At 43.0% G+C, this 21,160-nt stretch overlaps 1 protein-coding gene across 3 annotated transcripts in view; it reads left to right on the top strand.

Annotated features, from left to right (window-relative positions):
• SPIRE2 (spire type actin nucleation factor 2) overlaps positions 1-21,160 on the top strand; it is an 89,947-nt gene that overhangs the window by 62,099 nt on the left and 6,688 nt on the right. For 2 of the 3 annotated variants that reach the window (XM_056525976.1, XM_056525978.1), the window contains exons 5-10: positions 74-238; positions 1,763-1,849; positions 1,926-2,049; positions 11,085-11,248; positions 13,933-14,149; positions 14,230-14,351. In XM_056525976.1, the coding sequence (XP_056381951.1) occupies positions 74-238; positions 1,763-1,849; positions 1,926-2,049; positions 11,085-11,248; positions 13,933-14,149; positions 14,230-14,351 (879 nt within the window). The remainder of the gene's footprint in view (positions 1-73; positions 239-1,762; positions 1,850-1,925; positions 2,050-11,084; positions 11,249-13,932; positions 14,150-14,229; positions 14,352-21,160) is intronic. The other variant, XM_056525977.1, reaches the window with a different exon arrangement.

Below are 21,160 nucleotides of genomic sequence, written 5' to 3'. Positions count from 1 at the left end.
ATCACATAGCTGTGCCCGTCCTACTGTGTGCTCAGTGCTGTGCACATCACACTTGGTATCTTGTGCTCTACAGGCACGTTTGTGGGTGCAGCTGATGAGGGATCTGCGACATGGGGTACAGCTGAAAAAGGTACGGGAGAAGACATTTAACTCTTTGCCCACTGAATACCAGCTTACTCCATTTGAGATGCTTATGCAGGACATCAGGGCACGAAACTACAAACTCCGCAAGGTTATGGTGAGTACTAGACATCAAGTGATTTCAGGGAGCGAAGTCCACTTGTTATTTGTAAGCCATACATGTGCAGTCATGCTCAGTGTATGATGTTGGTACATGGGCTGTGTTGGGATTACATTATAGAAGCTGTTACCCAGCTTTTCATGTCTACCAAATAACCGCTTTGGACAATCACTACTTGATAGACTGTTTCCTTGACAATAAGCAGATAAAGTGTTCCCATGTTGTGATCTGTGTTTAAACTGGCAGAAAGTAACTGCTTGCATTGTCTCTGCATCACTACTTGTGTTGAGCTTGGGCTATGTAAATTTAAACTTAAAAAAAAAAAAAAAAACCTTCCCAGGCTGCCAGAATTTTAACAAAAAAAAAATGCACTTAGCTCTTGCCGCTACCAGTGTCTCTGGTATCACTTCCCAGTCCTCCAATGCAGTCCTCTTCCTTGTTGCTGGGTGTTAACATGCTAGACTGTCGTTCAGCTAATTGCCGGCTGCAGAGATGCACTGGCTGTGGCTGTCACATCCCCTCCCATAGATATGATGGAGGGGGCGTGGTGTGACATCACAACCACGACGGCCCGCACCAAGCGTTCTGAACCTAATGTTCAGAATGCTGGGTGCTACAAGGAGATGGTGGGGGGTCCCTGAGGCCGGCCCTCTGTGATCAGACATCTAATCACCTGTCCTTTGGCTAGAGGATAAGATTTTTAGTGGTGGGGTACCCTTTTAAGCATACTCAGCACCCATTTAAATCAATAAATTGTCTCTAATATAGAATGGGACAGGTCCTCCAGCGCAAGACACACACACTTCTAGTAACTGCTGTCCCTTCTGACCAAGAGATCTTAAACAAAGTGCAACCTTTTATGAAATATTGTTTAATACCCCTCTAAACTATGGCTATGTTCACACACTGTTTTTTGACCCATAAATTGCTAAGAACAACCAAAACCAAAAAAGGCGTGTACGATTACACAGCATTCCTGCCCATTAATCGTATCCATCGGCATCCCTCTGAAAATACATTTAATGGGAGCAGTGGACCGCATTTACTTCTACTGCTGAACAGAGTCACCCCTAGTGACTCAATTTGGGAGGTATCCGCCACTTTAATCTGGGGTCTGTTGCGCTTTCCAGATAGTTCATATGTCCAGAAAGGAGTCACTGGGTGACTTCGTTCGGCCATAGAAGGGAATGAGGTCCAATATAGGTCGACATCCCAACATACTGTTTTCAATGGGATGCCGACAGATATAGATAAAAAAAAATTTGTGTAAACATAGCCTTACAATCATGATATTACTGCAACACAGTTGAGCATCTGTGAAAAAATATATAACTTATATGGGCGTAGTAATGGCAGGCAAGGAAATTAGCTGTCGTAACAAAGAAGCAGCTGAATAAAAATGTAAAAGATACCTACTTCTCTATGGACATCCAGTTATCCATAATATTTGATAATCTAACCCCATTAATGAAGAATCTATGGAATATATAGCATTTTCTAACAAAGTGCAATAATTCATAGGTTGGGGGAGACATCCCTCCCAAGGTCAAGAAAGACGCACATGAATTAATTTTGGACTTCATCAGATCTCGTCCTCCTCTGAAGCCGGTAAGACAGACTGTCTTATGTGATCTTTTGACCGAAGGAGCATAATCTGTAAACTGACCAGTTCTGTTCACTGCAGGCTTCTAAACGGAATCTTCCCCCATTGCCTCTCAGACAAAGAACTCTCCATGAAAAGATTCTGGAGGAGATAAAGCAAGAACCTAAATTGCGTCCTGTGCAGACTGAAAGGCGAGGTCAGAAAGGTGCGGTATTGAAGGGTCCTACTTAATATGTTAATGCCTTTGTACACTGCTTTTTCAATATTTAAATAGCTCTTGTTGTTTTCAGATCCACGGGACCATATAGTGCACAAATATTACCCCCAAACAGTGTCATGTGGCACTTAAATGACAATGAAACACAATGTTTAAAGGGGTACTCCACTGGAAAAAAAAAATGTAATCAACAGTTTCCCGAAAGTCAAACCGATTTGAAAATCTTAACCCTTCCAGTACTTATCAGCTGCTGTATGTTCCAGAAGTTCTTTCTGACCACAGTGCTCTCTGCTGACACCTCTGTCCATTTTAGGAACTGTCCAGAGTAGGAGCAAGTCCCCATAGCAAACATCCTGCTCCGGACAGTTCCTAAAATGGAGTCGGCAGAGAGCACTGTGGTCAGACAGAAAGGGAATTCAAAAAGAAAAGATCTTCCTATGGAGCATACAGCAGCTGAGAAGTACTGGAAGGATTAAGATTTTTAAATAGAAGTAATTTATAAATCTGTTTATCTTTCTGGTACCAGTTGATTTAAAAAAAAAAAAAATTCAGGGGAGTACCCCTTTCAACCTCTACAGGACCCATGACGTAACGTTACGTCCCAACACCCTGGGTCTTAAGGACCAAGGATGTACAGTTACGTCATGGACAGTTCTGGTCCCCGTCGTACGCCGGGTAGGGATCGGACCGGGATGCCTGCTAAAATCATTCAGCAGGCATCCCGTGCAAACGCCCAGGGGGGTCATCAGACCCCACCATGTTGGCGATTGCGGCAAATTGCAAGTGAATTCACACTTGCGATTTGCGCGATTGCAGGTCTACGGTGACCCGGAATATAAGGGGGATCGCGGTTGTCTAAGACACCCAGGATCCCCCTGAAGGGATAGGAGTGAGGTGGCAGAGGTGCCACCCCTCTTATCCCTGCTATTGGTGGTCTAGACGCGACCACCAATAGCAGATCGGGGGCGGGGGGGTTAACTTTCGTTTTCCCCATCCTGCCCACCCACAATAGGCGGGGCAGAATGGGGAAACGACGGGGACCGGCGCCGAAGATCCACTTACCCATCCGGGCAGGCGACGGAGGCTGCGGGCGACGGGGATCGGCGGGCGGCGACATCATGCGGCTGGATCGTACGGAAGCCGGTGAGTTGCCTACCAACATCTGGAGTGTACAGTTTGAGACCACTATATAGTGGTCTCTAACTGTAGCCCTCCAGATGTTGCAAAACTACAACTCCCAGCATGCCCAGACAGCTGTTTGGGCATGCTGGAATATGTAGTCTTGCAATAGCTGGAGGGCTACAGTTTGAGACCACTATATAGTGGTCTCTAAACTGTTGCCCTCCAGATCTTGCAAAACTACAACTCCTAGCATGCCCAAACAGCTGTTTGCTGTCTGGGCATGCTGGGATTTGTAGTTTTGCAATAGCTGGAGGACCACAGTTTGGAGATCACTTTGCAGTGTTCTCTAAAATTGTAGCCCTCCAGATGTTGCAAAACTGCAAATCCCAGCATGCCCAAACAGCTGTCTCGGCATGCTGGGAGTTGTAGTTGCGTACCTCCAGCTATTGCATAACTACATCTCCCAGCATGCCCTTTGGTGATCAGTACATGCTGGGAGTTGTAGTTTTGCAACAGCTGGAGGCACACTGGTTGGAAAATACTGAGTTATGTAACTGAAGGTTTTCCAACCAGTGTGCCTCCAACTGTTACAAAAGTACAACTCCCAGCATGCATGGTCTGTCAGTACATGCTGGGAGTTGTAGTTTTGAAACAGCTGGAGGTTTGCCCAACCTCCCCCAACCCCCTATGTGAACGTACAGGGTACATTCACATGGGCAGGTTTACAGTAAGTTTCCTGCTTCAAGTTTGGGCTGCGGCAAATTTTTCGCCGCAGCGCAAACTCCTAGCGGGAAACTCACCTTAACACACCAGTGCGAATGTACCCTAAAAACTCTACCCTACACTAACACATAATAAAGGGTAAAACACTACATATACACCCCCTTACACTGTCCCCCCCCCCCAATAAAAATGAAAAATGTATTGTATGGTTTCCAAAATGGAGCCTCCAGCTGTTGCAAAACAGCAACTCCCAGCATTTCTGGACAGCCTCTGACTGTCCAGGCATGCTGGGAATTTAGCAACAGCTGGAGGCAACCTGTTTGGGAATCACTGGTGTAGAATACCCCTATGTCCACCCCTATGCAATCCCTAATTTAGTCCTCAAATGCACATGGAGCTCTCTCACTTCGGAACCCTGTCGTATTTCAAGGAAACAGTTTAGGGCCACATATGGGGTATTTCCGTACTCGGGAGAAATTGCACTACAAATTTTGGGGGGCTTTTTCTCCTTTTACCCCTTATGAAAATGAAAAGTTGGGGGCTACACCAGCTTGTTAGTGTAAAAAAAAATGTACACTAACATGCTGGTGTTGCCCCATAATTTTTATTTTCACAAGCGTTAAAAGGAAAAAAAGACAAAAAGCCAAAATTTGTAACGCAATTTCTCCTGAATACGGAAATACCCCATATGTGGGCATAAAATGCTCTGCTGGTGCACAACAAGGCTCAGGAGTGAGAGTGCACCATGTACATTTGAGGCCTAAATTGGTGATTTGCACAGGGGTGGCTGATTTTACAGCGGTTCTGACATAAACGCAAAAAAAGAAATACCCACATGTGACCCCATTTTGGAAGCTACACCCCTCAGGTAATGTAATAAGGGGTACAGTGAGCATTTACGCCCCACAGGTGTCTGACAGATTTTTGGAACAGTGGTCCGTGAAAATGAAAAATTTAATTTTTGTCAAACGCCAGTGGGGTGTAAATACTCACTGCACCCTGTCACGATTCGGCAGGCTGGAGGTGGATCCTCTGTGCCAGAGAGGGATTGGCGTGGACCGTGTCGGTGGACCGGTTCTAAGTTGCTACTGGTATTCACCAGAGCCCGCCGCAAAGCGGGATGGTCTTGCAGCGGCGGTAGCAACCAGGTCGTATCCACTGGCAACGGCTCAACCTCTCTGACTGCTGAGATAGGCGCGGTACAAGGGAGTAGACAAGGTCAGCAAGGTAGACAAGGTCAGACGTAGCAGAAGGTCGGGGCAGGCGGCAAGGTTCGTAGTCAATGGTAATAGCAGGAGATCAGGAACACAGTAATGGTAAACACAGAAGAAGCTTTCTCTAGGCACTAAGGCAACAAGATCCGGCAAGGAAGTGCAGGGGAAGTGAGGTAATATAGCCAGGGAGCAGGTGGAAACTAATTAGGGTGATTGGGCCAGGCATCAATCATTGGTGCACTGGCCCTTTAAATCTCAGAGAGCTGGCGCGCGTGCGCCCTAGAGAGCGGAGCCACACACGCCAGAGCATGACAGTCGGGGACCGGAACAGGTGAGTGACTTGGGATGCGATTCGCGAGCGGGCGCGTCCCGCTATGCGAATCGCATCCCCGCCGGCAATGTCAGTGCAGCGCTCCCGGTCAGCGGGTCTGACCGGGGCGCTGCAGGGAGAGAAACGCCGCGAGCGCTTCGGGGAGGAGCAGGGACCCGGAGCGCTCGGCATAACACACCCTTTATTAAATTATGTGAGGGGTGTAGTTTCCAAAATAGGGTCACATGTGGGGGGGTCCACTGTTCTGGCACCACGGGGGGCTTTGTAAACGCACATGGCCCCTGACTTCCATTCCAAACTATTTTTTTCCCCAAAAGCTCAATGGCACTCCTCTTTTGAGCAGTGTAGTGCGCCAGCAGAGCACTTGATTTCCACACATGGGGTATTTCCATACTCAGAACAGATGGGGTTTCAAATTTTGGGGGGCATTTTGTCCTATTAGCCCATGTAAAAATTTTAAATTTGAGGGAAAACTAGCATTTTAGTGAAAAAAAAATATATTATTATTTGCACATCCAACTTTCACGAAAAGTCGGCAAACACCTGTGGGGTGTTAAGGCTCACTGGACCCCTTGTTAGGTGCCTTGAGGGGTGTAGTTTCCAAAATAGTATGCCATGTGTTTTTTTTTTTTTTGCTGTCCTGGCACCATATTGGCTTCCTAAATGGGACATCCCCCCCCCCCCCAAAACCATTTCAGCAAAATTTGTGACTTCTCTTCTGAGCATTGTAGTTCGCCCGCAAAGCATTTTACGTCTTAACATGGGGTATTTCCATACTCAGAAGAGATGGGGTTACAAATTTTGTGGGGCATTTTGTCCTATTATCCCTTGTAAAAATTTTACATTTGAGGGAAAACCAGCATTTTTGTGAAAAAATAAATCAAATAATTTACACATCCAACTTTAACGAGAAGTCGTCAAACACCTGTGGGGTGTTAAGGCTCAATGGACCCCTTGTTACGTGCCTTGAGGGGTGTAGTTTCCAAAATAGTATGCCATAAGGTTTTTTTTTGCTGTTCTGGCACCATAGGGGCTTCCTAAAATGTGACATGCCCCCCAAAAACCATTTCAGAAAAACTCACTCTCCAAAATCCCACTGTCGCTCCTTCCCTTCTGAGCCCTCTACTGCGCCCGCCGAACACTTGACATACACATATGAGGTATTTTCTTACTCAAGAGAAATTGGGGTACACATTTTAGGAAGATTTCTCGCCTTTTACCCCTTGTAAAAATTCTAAAACTGGGTCTACAAGAACATACCAATGTAAAAAATGAAGATTTTGAATTTTCTCCTTCAATTTGCTGCTATTCCTGTGAAACACCTAAAGGGTTAACAAACCTTTTGAATGTCATTTTGAATACTTTGAGGGGTGCAGTTTTTATAATGGGGTCATCTGTGGGGTATTTCTAATATGAAGGCCCTTCAAACCCACTTCAAAACAGAACTGGTCCCTGAAAAATTTGACTTTGAAAATTTTGTGAAAAATTTGAAAATTGCGGCTTTACTTTGAAGCCCTCTGATGTCTTAAAAAAATAAAAACATGTCAACTTTATGATGCCAACATAAAGTACACATATTGTATATGTGAATCAATATATAATTTATTTGGAATATTAATTTTCCTTATAAGCAGAGAGCTTCAAAGTTAAAAAAATTCAACATTTTCAATTTTTTCATCAAATTTTGGAATTTTTCACCAAGAAATGATGCAAGTATCTACAAAATTTGACCACTATCATAAAGTAGAATATGTCACAAAAAAACCATCTCGGAATCAGAATGAAAGGTAAAAGCATCCCAGAGTTATTAATGCTTAAAGTGAAAGTGGTCAGAGGTGCAAAAAACGCTCTGGTCCTACAGTGGAAATTGGCCTGGTCCTTAAGGGGTTAAAGAACCACAGTACCACATAATACAGTGGTCCCTCAAGTTACAATATTAATTGGTTCCAGGATAACCATTGTATGTTGAAACCATTGTATGTGGACAACCTAACGCTATGGAAAACTGGTCTTTGGTTCTGAAACCCCAAAATGTCATGCAAAAATAGGAAAAAGTGAGGATTAAAGAATAATAAGTAGATAACTACCGTATTTATCGGGGTATACCACACACTGGCCTATAACACACACCCTCATTTTACCAAGGATATAAAAATAGTTTTTTACCCAAATATCCTTGGTAAAATGAGGGTGCGTGTGTGTGCATGTGTATACCCCGATACACCCCCAGGAAAGGCAGAGGGGGAGAGGCCGTCGCTGCCCGTTTCTCTCCCCCTGCCTTTCCTGGGGTCTAGAGCCCTGCTGCCGCCGCTTCTCTCCCGCTGGCTATCGGCGCTGCTGCCCGTTCTCTCCCCCGACTATCGGTGCTGACTATCTTCCCCTGACCCCGGTTGTATAATTACCTGTTGCCGGGGTCGGGTCCGTGCTGCTTCAGGCCTCCGGTGTGCGTCCCCTGCATCGTTGCTATGCGCTGCACGGCACGGCGCACTGACGTCATGCGTCCTGCCGTGCAGTGCATAGCAACGACGCAGGGGATGCACACCGGAGGCCTGAAGCAGTGCGGACCCAACCCCGGCAACAGGTAATTATACAACCGTGGATGGGGGAGGCAGTGGGGCAGCGGCGCCGGCAATGGGTGCCGCTGCCCCTTCTCTCCCCCTGGCTATCGGCACCGGTGCCCCAGGGGGAGAGAACGGGCAGCAGCACCGATAGCCAGGGGGAGAGAAGGGCTGGCAGAAGGGCTCTAGACCCCAGGACAGGCAGGGGCAGAGAAGCCGGCAGCGTTGGCGGTCTCTGCACCTGCAAAGCCGCTGCAGTTCATTGATTTAAAGCGCCTGCTTTAAATCATTGAACTGCAGCGGCTTATTGGCGTATAACACACAGACTTTAGGCTAAAAATTTTAGCCTAAAAAGTGCGTGTTATACGCTGATAAATACGGTAATACTGGTCAAGTAAGTCCTTACATATACAAGAAAGCTGCTAGAAGCTGTAAATCACTGTCTATGTAGAGGACAGAAAGTTTTTCTCGGTCCTGTATACACCCTGTTCCAAATTATTATGCAAATTATATATTTTTTCATTTACCTAAATAATTGATGTAAATAACAGAGTACAACTCAAATTTTATTGAACAAACCTCCTAATGATAACAGTTTTTTTTAAACATATAAAACTTATAATGCACTTTTCTAAATTATTACACACAGTAATTTTAAACAATTAACTTTTTAAACATTTTAAAAGGTCACATTACATTTTAACATAGGACCCCTTATTTGATAGCACCTTCACAACTCTTGCGTGTATTGAACTTGTGAGTTTTTGAACAGTTTCTGCTTGAATTTGTTTGAAAGATGTCAAAATAGCCTCCCAGAGCTGCTGTTTGGATGTAAACTGCCTCCCACCCTCATAGATCTTTTGTTTCAGGATGCTTCAAAGGTTCTCAATAGGATTGAAATCAGGGGAGGATGGAGGCCACACCATGACTTTCTCTACTTTTATCCCCATAGCAGCCATTGATGCAGAGGTATTCTTTGCAGCATGAGATGGTGCATTGTCATGCATAAAGACGATTTTATTACGGAAAGCATAGTTCTTCCTTCTGTACTAGGGAAGAAAGTGGTCAGTCAGAAACTCCACATAGTTTGCAGAGGTCATTTTTACACCTTGGGGACCCTAAAGGGGCCGACCAACTCTCTTTCCATGATTCAGGCCCAAAACATTACTCCACCACCGCCTTGCTGATGTTGCAGCCTTGTTGGAACAGGGTGGCCGTCCACCAACCATTCACTACTCCATCTATCTGGACAATCCAGGGTTCCAGGGCACCCATCAGTTAACAGGACTGTTTGAAAATCAGTCTTCATGTATTTTTCTGCCCAAGGTAGCCATTTCTGCTTGTGAGCATTGGTTAGTGGTGGCCGAATAGATGTGTATGCACAGTTGCAAGACTCTGGAGGAATCTATGGTATTTTGGCAGCTGCTCTCTTGATCAGATGAAGGGATCTGGCAGAAATCTTCCTCAATGTGCCTTTATCTGCAAGAACCCGTCTGTGCTCTGAATCAGCCACAAATCTCTTAATAGTGCGATGATCACGCTTAAGTTTTCGTGAAATATCTAATGTTTTCATACCTCGTCCAACTCATTGAACTATTTCACTCTTTTCGGCAGCAGAAAGATCCTTTTTTTCCCACCATATTGCTTGAAAATGGTGTCTGCTTAATAATGTGGAACACCCACCTTTAATAGTTTTTCCTTAAATTGGGATCACCTGGCAATTTAATTATCACAGGTGTCCGAGATTGTTTTCAGTGATCAAAAGAGCCCTGAGACACAATGCCATCCATGAGTTAAACTGAAAAACAAAATATTTAATCTTTGTGACACTTAAATCGAATTTCCACAATAATTTGGAAAAGGGTGTAGTACACATGGTGTCCCAAAAAAGTTAAATGGAGTAGCACCCACCTGGTGTCCAAAGAAGCAGCTAACCCTGGCACAGGTAAAGATTAGTACAGAACATGTAATACCTCCCTGTACTGTACTGAGGCGCTACCAGTCAGTGCATGCACTTGAGTAATACAGGTGTTTTACTTGTAAAATGCCCATTCTGATTGATAATTTCCTCCAGCCAATGGTACGTTGCACTGATCTGAACAGTCCGTAGCATTGTATGTTGAGTATGGTTACAATTTACAATGATCCAGAAAAGATCATTGTATGTGGAAAACACTATATGTTAAAGGGACCACTGTACTTAAATAACACAAATAGTGGGTGTTCAAATAACAGTGCATTAAAGGGGTATTCCAGGATTTTTTGTTTTACTATGCTACAAGGGCTGTAAAGTTAGTGTAGTTCATAATATAGTGTCTGTACCTTTTGTGTGATGGTTTTCTCACAATTCTTCTGTGATTTTCACTCCAATATGGTGGGAGAGAGATCAATCTGCAAATAATGCAACAGCTATAGGCACCCTGATTGAAAACCACAGGTGTTTAGAATGGATGCAGCTCATTTATGTTTCAATGGGTGGGGTGGCTGATGTGTGTGAGGGAGGAAAATGGAATTGGGGGATTTGAATTAAAAAAAAGAAAAGTCAAAAGTCAAACAGGAAATACCAGATAACAAAAAGCTAGCCACGGTGTTATGGTAATCTCACAACATAGCCATTTAGCCCCAAGACAAGCGCAGATCCTTCCTAAGCATGTCTATAACTGTCTGCCAGGTACATACTAAAATCACCTTATGGTGGATAACCCCTTTAATGCATTTAAACACTGATGGAAAATTGCCAAATAACACTGCCATTAAGTGCCAAATTAACAGCACAGTTAGTAACTTAGGTAACAGTGACATGCAATACCCAACTAACAGTGCCTTATGGTACATAAATAACTATGACATGTAGGGGGACACTACCAAGCACCAAGAGGGCATAAAATAGGCTTAAAGGCTTGAATTAAATTATTGTTAAGCAGCCAAATAAAAGGACACCGAAGACCCTAAAATGTTGATATAGAAACAACATGTAGATAGACGCTGCTGAGCCTATATTAAATTATACTGTCAAATTATACAATTTTTTTTCCCAATGTACTACTTTTCTTTTGTTTTTTTTGTTTTTTTTAGGATTTGGCTCACTCCCATGTATTGTGGATGTTTACTCAACTGATATGAAGTCAACATCTTGTATTAACCTCTCAGTTGCGGAAAATGTGGCACCACGAGCACGTCCCCGTGTCCTACTCAAGGCCCCCACGCTGGCAGAAATGGAAGAGATGAATTTGTCTGAGGTAATAGGATGTGATTTTTGAACTGGAAAAAGCGAGTCTAAACATGCAATTACTTATACGGGAAACTGGGGTTACCTGTGCAGTGGGCTGAAATTTGATGCCCACCCTTAACTGTTAACGTTTTACTGTTGTATGTGCGTGTATATATATATATATATATATATATATATATATATATATATAATATTAGCTAAAACAGGTAAATTTTTTAGCGCAGCAGAATCCTGTTGAATTTAACAGGACCCTGCTGCAGCGGAAATTCCAGTGTGAACATAGCCTTATTGATTTTAATGTGATTTAAGTGAGTCTGTTCACACAGCAGAATTTCTGCCCCAGATCTGAATTCTGCTTGAAGAATGGGCATGTCTTGCGCAATCCGCAAGTAAAATCCCATGAAGTCAATGTATTTCATCGACTATTCTGCTTAAAGGGATATTCTGGGATTTTTTTTTTATTTGACTATGCTACAGGGGCTGTAAAGTTAGTGTAGTTCATAATATAGTGTCTGTACCTGTGTGTGACGGTTTTCTCACAATTCTTATGTGATTTTAACCCCAATATTTATTTTTAACAGCATACAAAATGACTGCTGTCTCGGATTTTTCCCAGCTTGCAATGCGGTCGAGACCTGACTCACTAGTCAGCTGATGACAGGGAGCCTGTCTGCTTCAATGGGTGGAGGGATCAATCTGCAACTAATGCAACAGCTGTAGGCACTCTGATTGAAAACCACAGGTCTGCAGCTCATTTAGTTTCAATGGGTGGGGTAGCTGATGTGTGGGAAGGAGGAAAATGGTATCATGGGATTTGTAGGCAAACAAGAAAACTGAAAACAGGAAATACAAGTTCAGAGAAAGCTAGCCACAGTGTTCTGGTAATCTCACAGCATAGCCATTTGGCCCAAGACAAGTGCAGATCCTTTCTAAGCATGTCCATTACTGTCTGCCAGGTACGTACTAAAATCACCTTATGCTGGATAACCACTTTAACTGCTGCTTCATTTTAGCATGAAGCAGAAAGAGGGTGTATGCTCTAAGGGGTTTTTACACAGCGGAATTTCCTAGTGGAATCCAGCTTAACTTCAGCCAGTAAAATTCTGTATAATTTAGAGACTGTACAAGCAACATTTCAATAAAGACCTATAGAGAACATGCACCATAGTAAATACAAAGCAAAAATGTAAATTTGCTTTTCAAAAAGGTGCTTGTAGCCTTTAAAGATACTCTGTCACTAAGTGTATGCTGCCCTATTTAAGAGCAGCATAACCTAATGACAGAGATGCTGAACAGAACGCCATTCTTCTGACATCATCATGAATACTGAGGACACTAGGCACAGTACACTGGTCCTCTCTATTATGTTCAATTGCATGTTAGTCCTTGATATTCATTAGTGCCAGGTTACTCTGCCCACCAGCCACTGACTGCCAGCTGTCTGCTATACTGTGTCAAACGGTGGCCAGAGGGAGTGGCATGGCACGGCGCCTAGTCTTCTGGATATTAGAATTGCTGCACAGAAAGATGTAAGTAACAGTGTTCTGTTAAGTTTCTGTTACAAGGTACACTAGAGACTGTACAGTTATCTGATGTAATATGAGGAAGAGCTACCCCCCTGCCTTACAGTAATCCAGTGGTGTTGGGCATGTGTCTGTTAATAAAACTTGGTGTTTCCAACACCAAAAAATTGTGAATGAAGATATGGACTATATTACAGACTAAGTGACGTATGTACATAGTAATTCTTCTATAATGTAAAAACATAACATAACATAGAAAGGTAAATAGTAAAGTTAGCTGTAGTGACCAGTGTTGGGCAGCTTTTGCAAAGGCAAATAAAATCATGGGGTGCATCAATAGGGGCATAGATGCCCACGACAAGGAAATCATTCTACCACTATACAAATCACTAGTCAGACCACACATGGAATACTATGTACAGTACTGGGCACCAGTGTACAAGAAAGATGTAGTGGAGCGGGAGAGGGTTCAAAGACGAGCAACCAGGGTAATACAGGGATTGGGAGGACTACAGTACCCAGAAAGATTAGCAGAATTGGGGTTATTTAGTTTAGAAAAAAGAAGGCTTAGGGGCGACCTAATTAACTATGTATAAATATATCAGGGGACCGTACAGTGATCTCTCCCATGATTTATTTATACCCAGGACTGTATCTATAACAAGGGGCATCGTCTATGTCTAGAGGAAAGAAGGTTTCTACATAGCATAGACAGGAGTTCTTTAGTGTAAGAGCAGTGAGACTGTGGAATTCTCTGCCAGAGGAGGTAGTCATGGTCAACTCTGTAAAAGAATTTAAAAGGAGTCTGGATGCATTTTTGGAGAATAATTATGGATTCTAGATCTATGGACAGAAGGTTGATATTTGGAGTCGGGAATTAATTTTTAGCTCTAGTATGAGTTTTTTTTTTTCCTTCCTCTGGATCAACTCAGTAGGGAATCATTAGGGATATAGGTTGAACTTCATGGACTCTGGTCTTTTTTCGACCTTATGAACTATGTTACTATGTTCAATAAACTCCATAAACTTTGACACCGGGTGGTAGCAGTGGGTAGACGATTTAGAAAAGTACTGTATATAATTATAGCTACACACAAATGTCATTCAAGAGCAGGGTATTTAGTGCATAATGTGAATACAATATTAAGTTATCTCTGTCTTATTGCAGGAAGATGAGTCTCCCAATTCTGAGCTGCGGCGGGTGACAAGTGCTCCATTACCACTAAAACGTGACCGCTCGTTCTCGGAGCAGGACCTGGCACAGCTACAAACTGAGATGGGGCACAGGCCACAGAGGGAAATGACTCAGGAACAACAAGGACCAGAGTCCCGGGCTCGATCAGGCAGCATGAACATCCCACACAGACCATTGTATCGGAATCTGAGTAAGCAATTACTGCCTGCTCTCTATTTTGCTTATTACATGTTTTATACTTGTTGTAAGAATGTTGTATTTCCTTTACAGGGAGTTATTCAGACTATGCTAGCTCTGGATTCCCTTCACCCAGCCGTACCTCCCTCAGCTCTGTGCAGGAGAGGGCAGAACCAGAGTCAGCCTTAGACAGCAGTTCCAGGCATCGTTGGCTGGTAAGCATCATCTAGAGCTGCACTTTATGATGTCAAAAAAGGTATTGGTTCTTAAGCCGGACCTGTCCTTTCAAAGAGATCTGGTTTTCCTTTTTTATACCAATTTTGGATAGCAATATTACAAGAAAGTGACAGAGCTGTGTTAGGGAATTCAATGGATTCCTTCATAATATGTTGTTTTATTCCAAATCAGTAGTTATAAGTGACTAGGCCTAGGAGAAGAATGAATGACACAGATACCAGCTGTATACAGACTCTTCTGAGTTTACTTGTAGAGACCAAGATTCTTATAGCACACAAGAGAGAGGATGGCACACTGCAAAATTATACTCAGTTACAATCATATGTCTCTTCTCATAAGCAGGAAAGAAGGCTTCAAACTAAATGGCCTTAAAGCCTTCCTGTAAGCTCAGTAATTGTAACCCTGAATATAAGTTTCCTGGTTAATGAAGTTCATGATCAGTTCATAATGAAAGAGTACAAACAAGATGGCGGACTATAGACAACATGGCTGATGATATACAAGATGGAGAATAAAATATAAAAGGAGTATATGAAAACGTATATAAAAACGTATAACAAGCTGACTTCCCTCACAATCCCCCATTAAAAATTTAGAAAACTTGATAGATCCCAGGTACATCAGGATTTCTAAACCACCCCTGCTGGACTTTCCCTAATTATCACTTCTTTTCTTCTGCCAGGTTCCCCAATTTCCATGTCTTCTGTTTTCTCATTTTTGATTATTTCAGTCTCTGTGATGAGGGAATCCATTTTTTATTCCATTGGAGTCATATTTTGGTCATCTCTGCATATATGAGCAGCATAGGTTAAATAACTTGAAAGCTGAGTATATGCATAGCAGTATCAAAAATATTTGTAACATAACATGCATAATGCCTGAAAACCACCCTCCCAGTTCACAGGATTTGGTCCCTGTCTCAGTCTTTGTCCTGGAGTGTCCTACGGGGTTTCACATTTCCATCAGTGCCTATGTAATGACAGCAGGCTGGTATTACAATTTGGCTCATACCCCCTAAGCTGCTGTCAGGTAATCAAGCACTAGTGTGTGTTGATTAGTCACTACTATCAGCCTTTTGAATCGGTATGGAGATATTAAAGTCATCTAGAATGTCTAAGATTTGGTCATCAAGATAGTTGGTAGCGTTTACCAACTACCCCAAGTTTGCTTTACCATCGGGTACAGTAAAACAGAACTAATTATTTTATTCTTTCTGGGGGTATTGTCTTTTGCTTCTTTATACAACATATGTCCAGGTACAGTCCTTAAAGGAGAACTCCAGACCATAAAAATTGGCCCCCATAGTGCCGGCAGTAAAAAAATTAAGATGTACATGTGGTGTCCCAGTACCGCATTCTATACGGTACTTGTTTATTTATGGGTCCCCATAGCCAGAGTCCCTAGGACGTAGGGATCCCTGTTAGCTAATCTACCCCTAGTCGCCTCTATTCTAGTATATAATTAGTAATTTATGCATAGGTTAATGTAAATAGCATAATATATGTAAATAAATGGTTAATTACTTGTTTCCATGGCGTTGCAGGGCCTTCGGGTCATGTGATGCATTCCAAGCCTCACTCTGGATGCGATCCAGACCTCACTTTGGTATTTCTAGCCTCGTTTTGGTTTTATTATGTGAATAGGGAGTAAGATGATCACCCAGAAGCCTGTGTGACGATGAGTGACAGCTGACCTTGGACCTATCAAATCAGGCTCCGCCCCCTGTCCATATAAGGGACGCGGCAGCCATTTTAGTTCTCTTGCTCCTGTGCTCTTGATGAGAGAAGACCTGTACAGCAGTAATCGCAGTGAGTTAGGCCTGAGCCTTGCGGCAACGGCTGAACAATTATAGTTATAGAATGTATCAATCCCCAAAAAATCTGCAGGACTACCGGACCTAATCTACCCCTAAATCCGGACGGATCCACGCACCAATTACCTTGATTCTATTAACCTGCAAAAGACGCAAGGTCCACAGCAACTGTCAGTCATTGAAGTCTATAGAAGTGTATTACAGAGACTGTTACTGTATTCTGAATGTACCGCAAGTCCAAGAGTAAAGTTTACTCCAGTTCAAGTTTAACTCCAGTGTGGACCTTCAGTCATTATCTGCATACGCCTGTCATTTCTGGGAAGGGCGGCAATAGGCCGAAGCTATACCTCAATAATACCAGCCCTCACCCTGGCGTCACGAGTGACAAAGTTAATATTAACCCCTCATATACTGTTACCATACCACCACTACCATACACCCCCCCAAAGGGCTACCACATACATACCTTCCTCCGCTCCCCCGGGGCCTCCGGTAACCGGCTCCGGTCTCTGCTGCAATTCACTTCCTGGTTGCCGGTGGTCGGATGAATCAGCCAATCACCAGCCGCAGCGCAGTCCGACTCGGCCGGCTATAGGATGAGCGGTAGTGTGAAAACGCTTCAGGACACAAAATTCTTCACTACACCGGCACCTGCGGCCGGGGCCGAAAACATCACACTGCCGCTCAGCCTATCGCTGGCTGAGTCGGACTGCGCTGCGGCTGGTGATTGGCTAATTTATCCGACCACCGGCAGCCAGGAAGTGGATTGTGGCAGAGACCGGAGCCGGTTACCGGAGGCCCTGGGGGAGCGGAGGAAGGTATGTACATCTTTATTTTTTTACTGCCGGCACTATGGGGGACAATTTTTATGGTCTGGAGTTCTCCTTTAAGTGTAAGTCATTGTCATGTACTATCCAAGTAGCAGGTGTCAGTCTGGCTAAGGTACAAGTACCGTTTACACCCACTGGTAACCATTTGTAAGCATGTTCCCAGCATACCCAATAAATTCCTTCTGGCAGATTCCAGAAGGAAGTGTGTTGGTTTACAAATCTTTGGGCCAAGTCAATCAGTATGGCTGTGTCATTTGTATAATAGTAACCAACCTTTACGTTCTTACTAATAGGGTCCTGGGGTACAGCCAACTGGATCATTGCATGGTACATAGTCTGTAATGTAATTACAAGTGGTTTCATCTCCTGAAGGAAACATGACATTTTATTCCCAATTTAGTGTATGTAAAGGTCTTTCTAGGATATCAGGTTTTAAGGAGTTTGTACCTCTTGCTGTACAATTAAAACTTATTTTTATCCCTTCTTCTGGAATTTTTCCCAATACAGTAACTCCTTTGGTACTTCTAGGGACCCAGCTACCCCCTTTAAAATACAATTGCTGGCGTTTGTAATTATCAGTTTCACTCAAATTGCCCTGCCACCAGGGGGCTTCTCCCCACCCTACTATTGGAATCCCCACAGAGGTGTTCTGGTTTCTTACATATTGGGTATCATTATTAGCTAAGGTGTCAGAACAAGTTGTCCAGCTTAATATTTCTTCTATGGGTACTGGGAATGCTAGGTATGGCATGCTGGAAGCTGATAGAGGGGAGTGGGTACATATCCAGTCTGACCCATTTAGTCCTTGACCTAGCAGTGTATGGTGTTTGAGGAACTTATTGTCAATTTCCCTTTCTTGGTGTAGGTTTTTGTATGTTCCTGTGACTATTAGACACAACATGAAAAGGATATAAATGTAGATCCTCATTCTTCCACTGCCGAGCCAGCACGTTCTTGCAGTGTGAGGCGTGGATCCAATTAGCCTTTCATTCTAGCTTTACAGAAGTGCTGTTTGTCAGGAACACCTGGTATGGGCCATCAAATCGGGGCCAAAAGATTTTCGGATGTGTGTCTTTATCACCACCCAATCACCAGCCTGGAGACTGAGTTCCTTCAAGACTGACTGGATGTGGAATGGGAAAAAAAAAACACTCGCTCATGTGTTAGTTTCAGACACTTTTATACAAGGCCTGCACATATGAGGTCAGATTCCCATACTAGTGTTGTAGCTGTAATACATTCTCCCTATAAGGTAGGCCTTAGGTCAACCTGAAAAGAGATCAACACACACCAAGACATACGCATAGCCTGAACAAGGGGTCAAGCTTATGTAATCTACCTGGACTCTCTAAAGCGGACAGAGTGGCTTTGGGTATACTTTCGGGGGGGACTGTTACAGTCCTTCCTGGATTGTGTAGAGCACAACTCATACAGGCTCAAAGAAAAGCTACTACGGTGGTGGAGATACCAGGGGCTAATCAAGATTTGGCTATTACTTCTATTGCCATAGAAATATAAGATTCACTTAAAAATGTAGCATGTTAGATATAACATGTGCTGTATATATACAGTAGACAATATTACAAACCCTTTACAATAACAAACATGCACATAGACTTCACATAAAGCTTCTGCCTATAACTTCCTATTTCCTTCACTTAGCTTTTTATTCAACTTAACTTCACACTGTCACATCCTGACTTCCTTCTTAATTCCTTACATCCCATTATTCCTACTATAGCACTACTTTCCATATGTTTATGTTTTCCAAACAAAATTAAAGGGGGTATCCACCATAAGGTGATTTTAGTATGTACCTGGCAGACAGTAATGAACATGCTTTGGAAGGATCTGCGCTTATCTTGGGGCTAAATGGCTAAGTTGTGAGATTACAATAACATTGTGGCTAGCTTTTTGTGAACTTGTATTTCCTGTTTGACTTTTCTTTTTTTGACTACAAATCCCTCAATTCAATTCTCCTCCCTCCCACACATCAGCCATCCCACCCAATCTGTGCCTACAGCTGTTGCATTAGTTGCAGTTGATCTCTCTCTCCCACCAAGCAATCACTCTACCCATTGAAGCAGACAGGCTCCCTGTCATCAGCTGACTAGTGAGTCAGGTCTCGGCCACATTGCAAGCTGGGAAAAATCCAAGACAACAGTCATTTTGTAAGCGGGTAAAAAGAAATAGTGGGGCAAAAATTACAGAAGAATTGGGAGAAAACCGTCACACACCGATACAGACACTATATTATGAACTTCACTAACTTTATAGCCCCTGTAGCATAGTCAAATAAAAAAAAAAACTGGACTACCCCTTTAACTCCTTGCAGACGGAGGGCATACCTATACGCCCTCAGCCCACTCCCTTTCTATAACACAGGGCCACACCTCTAACAACGGCCGGAATCTGTGGCTAATAGCGTGCGGCACTGATCGCGGTCCACGCGCTATTTACCCTTTAGACGCAGCGTTCAAAGTTAAACTCTGTGTCTAAAGTGAAAGTAAAGTGCTGCCGGTTAGCTCAGGGAGCTGTTCGGAAAATCGCTGCATCCCGAACAGCTGTAAAGACAGCAGGAGGGTCCCTACCTGCCTCCATGCTGTCCGATCGCCGAATGACTTCTCAGTGCCTGAGATCCAGGCATGAGCAGTCAAGCGGCAGAATCATTGATCATTGGTTTCCTATGAGAAACCAGTGATTAATTAAAAAGATCAGTGTGTGCAGTGTTATAGCCCCCTATGGGAGCTATAACACTGCAAAAAAAAAAGTGAATAAAGATCATTTATCCCCTGCCCTAATAAAAGTTTGAATCACTCACTTTTCGCAATAAAGAAAAAAAAACTGTAAATAAAAATAAACATATGTGGTATCGCCGTGTGCGGAAATGTCCGAATTATAAAAATATATCATTAATTAAACAGCACAGTAAATGGCGTACGCGCCAAAAAAATTCCAAAGTCCAAAATAGCTTATTTTTGGTCAGTTTTTATATGATGAAAAAATGAATAAAGAGTGATCAATACATAAATGGTACCGCTAAAAACTTCAGATCAAGGCGCAAAAAATTAGCCCTCAAACCACCCCATACGCGTAAAAATAAAAAAGTTATAGGGGTCAGAACATGACAATTTTAAACGTATAAATTTTCCGGCATGTAGTTTTGATTTTTTCCAAAAGTACGACAAAATCAACCCTTTATAAGTAGGGTATCATTTTAACCGTATGGACCTACAGAATAAAGATAAGGTGTAATTTTTACCGAAAAATGCACTGCGTAAAAACGTAAGCCCACAAAAGTTTACAAAATTAAATTTTTTCTTCAATTGTATCGCACAATGATTTTTTTTTTCCATTTCGCCGTAAATTTTTATGTAAAATGACTGATGTCATTACAAAGTAGAATTGGGGGCGCAAAAAAAAAATAAGCCCTCATATGGATTTTTAGCTGCAAAATTGAAAGGGTTATGATTTTTAAAAGGTAAGGAGGAAAAAGGAAAGTGCAAAAACTGGAAAACCCTCCGTCTCCAAGGGGTTAATCATGGTTTTGTATGTTCTAGGGCTTATCGGAATACTTTCCCTCTATCAGGATAGAGGCTTCCTGTTTATTTCCCACAGAAATTTCTAGAGATCGGTTAAGGGGGTCCATCAGAAATAATTCCCTCTTAATGACTTCAAAAGGCTCCCTGTCTGACTCGCTGCCCTATCTTATACAAACCCCACAAGACAAAACACACATATATGGACACACAGAGACCAACCACCTATTACTCAAACAACATCCTCTATAAAGGGTTCTTTTGACTTGAAGGAAAAAAAGCATGCATACCTACCCCCTCCAACAAAGGAGCAGGATCAGCCCGGAAGCACAGATAGAGGTGTCAAGGTAAAGTCTTACCCTACAGCTCTGTTTTATTAATCTGTAGTTCCAGTTGTCACTGCTCCTCCTTGAGGTCCATAGTTTCAGCAATGCGGCTTTTTCAGTCATCTTCGAGCCCACCCAGGAACACACCAAATTTGCTAGGGAATTCCTTCAAAATATATTGTTTGTTCCAAATCAGTAGTTATAAGTGACTAGGCCTAGGAGAAGAAGGAATGACACAGACTCCAGTTGTATATATGACTCTTCTGAGTTTACTTACAG

This window comes from Hyla sarda, chromosome 6, assembly GCF_029499605.1.
Source record: "Hyla sarda isolate aHylSar1 chromosome 6, aHylSar1.hap1, whole genome shotgun sequence".
Classification (NCBI taxonomy): domain Eukaryota; kingdom Metazoa; phylum Chordata; class Amphibia; order Anura; family Hylidae; genus Hyla; species Hyla sarda.
The sequence above is the reverse complement of the archived record's forward strand: the minus strand, read 5'-3'. Positions and strand labels throughout refer to the sequence as shown.